Genomic DNA, 4302 nt, shown 5'->3' with positions numbered 1-4302 from the left:
AAAGTGCCAGTGATCCATTTCTTATACGTCTCGTCCAACATTCCTACTCTTTCTCAACATAAATTAATGGTCCTTCGAGCCGGATATTAGCGAAGAACTAGTGAAACGGTTAGTGGAACGGTTCGTGATATTTGAATTAACGGTCGCTGGGTCGGTACGTACTAATCGACCTCGAGAGACAACAGCATCGACCTCCAACGGTTTTCACTTGTTCGAAAAACATGGATGTTCTACTTAAAAAGCAGGCAATGTTGGGAACGAGAATATCTCGTATCATCGATAATTTCAAAAAAAAAGGGAATTGCTAATATTACCCGGGAGACCGTAGAAACTAGATTGGACTTGCTGGAATCATACTGGTTGGAGTTTGTGTCCAACGACGACAAGCTTCACGCTCAAGAAAACGATGATCTGCTCCAATCCCTCTATGTTACGAACAACATCTACGACGAGGTTGAAGAAGCCTACGTTACTGTTAAGGCTGAGTTGAAGAGACTTCTGGGACCAACGACGGTTCAACAGGTCACCATTTCGGCTCCGCCACAAGCAAAAAAGCTATCCTTGCCAAAAATTGCCCTCGTACCCTTCAATGGCGACTACACGAAGTGGATCAGCTTCCGAGATCTTTTCCGATCTATGGTTATTAACAACACTACTCTAACCAATGTTGAACGCCTGCACTATTTGAAAACGAATGTTACGGGGGATCCTGCCGATCGCTTAAACAATATTCCTGTCACGGACGATGATTTTCCACGTGCCTGGAAGTTACTCGAGAAAGAGTATGAGAATATTCCAGTACTGGTCGACGCCCAACTCAGTGTTCTCATGGCGCTTCCTACCATGAAAACCGAATCTGCTGCGGAGCTCAAAGAACTACTCCATGGGACTCAAAACGCCGTTGAGGCTCTAGCTGCGCTCAAACGTCCAGTCGAACATTGGAGCGATTGGCTAAACTACATTACGGTACAACGTCTGGATGGAGAGACTAGACTTCATTGGGAAACAACGTTGGAGGGAAAAGAGGAGCTGCCGACCTTTTCCCAACTCTCTGACTTTCTTGCTGGCCGATTGCGATCTTTGACAAAAAGCTCCTTGCCTGCTTGCAACCTTCTTACTACCGCTGCTTCATCGCACTTGGCTGCTCCGTCTGCATCTGCTGATACCAGGCTCCCCACTTCACTTGCTGAGAGACGGACACCTACGACAACTGCTGCTACTCGCGGGACATCGCTTCGACCTAAGGTGCACGCCGTCACTGGAACATCCGGAACTTCGAAGTGCCGTCTTTGCGAAAAGGATCATTTTATTCTCTTCTGTCCTAGGTTTAAGAGCCTGACCCCCCCGGAGAGGAGAAAAGTGGTAACAGAAAAAAACTATGTTTTAATTGTCTGTCAAATCACCAGGTACGCGATTGTCATTCCAACAAACGTTGTCAAACTTGCGTCGGAAAGCACCATACTGTATTACATGTTCCCATCGAAAATCCTCCTTCAGGAGGAAATCGCGATTCTTCGTCCAAAACGTCCTCCGCGTCCAATCCTGGCTCAAAGGTGGTTAATTGTACTCGACTTAAACAAACTCTAATTTTGGCTACTGCTATTGTTGGAATAGAGGTTCGTCCGGGCGAAAGAGTTTTTGTCCGCGCTTTAATCGATCCTTGTGCCGAAGTGTCCTTGATTAAGGAAAGCATCGTGCAACGCTTTAAAATTCCTCGCAAACAGTTCAATATACCACTGACGGGGGTAGATACCATGCGAAGTCGTCCTCGAGGAAGGGTGAATTTGACCGTGTCATCTCGCCTAGATCCCACGGTTTCATATTCAGTAGACGCTGTCATCCTTGCTCGAATATCTTCTCACGAGCCTCCTACAATTGCCGGTCCGAGCACGTGGCCTCATCTAGGCAATCTAGATTTGGCTGACCCAGAATTCACTTCTCGACAACCCATCGAGCTCTTACTTGGAGCCGATATTTACGCTCTGATCATTCGCGAAGGTCTACGTCAGGGTGCTGCGGGTTGTCCCGTCGCTCAAGCTACTACTTTAGGTTGGATTGTTACTGGTCCGCCGTCACTTCCCGAAAATTCTCCTTCTAACACCCGTCGTCTCGTCCTACATTGCTCGGTCGACGATGATATCAGCCCTCTTCTACAACGATTTTGGTCAATGGATGAAGTAGATCCTCCTCCCTGCTCTACTGAGCTGACCGCGGATGAAGACGAGTGCGAGCAAACTTTCGTTCGTACTCACACTCGAGACCAAACAGGCCGATACATTGTACGACTTCCGCTCAAGAGAGATCTGTCGTTTCTAGGCGATTCTCGACGAACAGCTACTAATTTACTGACGAAACTTGAGAGACGTTTTACTACCTCTACTGACTTTGCTGAAAGGTACCGCGCTTTCTTAGACGAGTATCTCGAACTCAATCACATGGAACTTGCTACTGGAATTCGAGAAAATTCTATCAAATACTATCTGCCGCATCACGGAGTATTTCGAGAGTCAAGTTCTACTACGAAACTCCGCGTCGTATTTAATGGTTCTAGTAAAACTACAACGGGAATCTCCCTAAACGACATTCTACATTCTGGACCGAATCTGTTGCCGGAAATTCCGGACCTTTTGCTACGCTGGCGTTGCCATCCAATAGTATTTGCCGCCGATATGGAAAAAATGTATCGGCAAATCTGGCTTGCTGACGACGATCGGGACGCTCAACGCATCTTGTGGCGACGCGATCCGAACGAGGAAATAAACGAGTATCGGCTTCGTACGGTCACTTATGGTTTAGCTTGCGCTCCCTATCTCGCCATGCGCACTATACGACAGCTAAGTCTCGACGAAGAAAGTCGTTTTCCGCTGGCCGCCACTTGTCTACGTTCGAATGTTTATATGGACGATGTGCTCTTCGGAGCATCTACTATTGAGGAAACTCTAGAACAGTGGTCGGCACGGATGAGACTCCGCAGGCCTGTGGCTGCTCGCGCCGCCTCCTTTCACCGGTCGCACGTCTCGCTCCCCGTAACGGCCCTAGTCCTCAGGCCCGTACCTATCCCAGACTGTATGAACTGCCCGTGGCGCATTAGGGCGACATCCGTATCAATAGGTTTCCACATTACCATTGAGGTACTATTGTCAATGCGTTTTTTTTTATGTGGTATCCCCCGTAGGCCTATTCCACTCTGCTGCATGACAATTTATGAAATTAACTGTGAACAATAAACACGGAAGAGAGAGAGATAGATAAATACTTCTTGTTGAGGCCGTTTCGCTTGTTTCATAAATACCGCGTCTTGTATACTAGCTAGACCCACGGGCGCGTTCTCATCGCTCGCGAGAACGCGTGAATGTACACGATACGGTAATGAGTCAGTCTTGTCCTTTGTCTCGATCGCGACGCAATACGATTCGGGAAACATGTGCGAGCGTCTAATCTCTTTTGCCGACAATCGACCGCACGTGGTTATAACTCATTTGCGGAGCAACGCGTGAAACGCGCATTTAATACCGACGATTTGTACCAAGTACTGTTGACTTTTATAATAAACGGATACAGAGTCTTACAAGCTCTGAAAAGCATAAACAACTTCTTAATTGCATTGCCAAAATTTTAAACTGTCATTCAGACAAACTTCTTCGTGGACGTTTAGATGTACTCGGAATATCAGATATATCAAACGGAATATGAGATGTCGCGGTTCGCATCGCAGACGATAAAGAAGCGTCATTCAACCGGGTGTGCTTTTCCGATTTAATATTTCGCATTTTAGAAAACGAACATTCGCACAGATATGTCGATCCGAACATTGAAAAAATCCTAAGTGCGAAATTTCTGAGGAGAGGGTATCTCGATTCATTTAATATTTTAAAAAATTCGACACTATTTTCTTCCCTAGTCCTCGGAGGAACTTCTTGATGAAAATCGCGAAGTTCCTCTTGATACTCGGAAGCTTGTTCTTTGATTATGGCCGCGAGGGGGTTCTGGAAGAGTATGAAATCATTTTTAAGGGAATCGAAATCGGTGAAACGGTTATCGAACTCATTTATCACGGAGAGAAGAATATGGATGTAGTCGTCAAAATCGCATCTAGTGCTGAACTCATCAAAAATTATTTTGCACGACGGGAAGAAGGTAAAATCTTTCGGATCTGAACTCAAATGATTTTTTAATTGGCTACGGAAAGAACTAATATGGGCATATAATTGACATGTGCTCTGCCCGGGTTTCTGCAATTTCAAATTTAGAGTACTTAAATGCGCGGCAAGGTCAACTATAAATGAAAGTTCGCAAAGGAAA

The 4302-nt window shown here is 46.0% G+C and overlaps 1 protein-coding gene across 1 annotated transcript; it reads left to right on the top strand.

Annotated features, from left to right (window-relative positions):
* Positions 1-221: 221 nt before the first annotated feature.
* On the top strand, positions 222-3497 carry LOC143219732 (uncharacterized). The gene is made up of 4 exons (XM_076445608.1): positions 222-245; positions 298-1362; positions 1407-2853; positions 3310-3497. The coding sequence occupies exons 1-4, from the start codon at positions 222-224 to the stop codon at positions 3495-3497; spliced, it is 2724 nt and encodes a 907-aa protein (XP_076301723.1).
* Positions 3498-4302: the final 805 nt, after the last annotated feature.

The sequence above is a fragment of the Lasioglossum baleicum genome, unplaced genomic scaffold (genome assembly GCF_051020765.1).
Source record: "Lasioglossum baleicum unplaced genomic scaffold, iyLasBale1 scaffold0065, whole genome shotgun sequence".
NCBI lineage: Eukaryota > Metazoa > Arthropoda > Insecta > Hymenoptera > Halictidae > Lasioglossum > Lasioglossum baleicum.
Note: the sequence above shows the minus strand (reverse complement) of the source record. Positions and strands in the feature narration are given on the sequence as shown.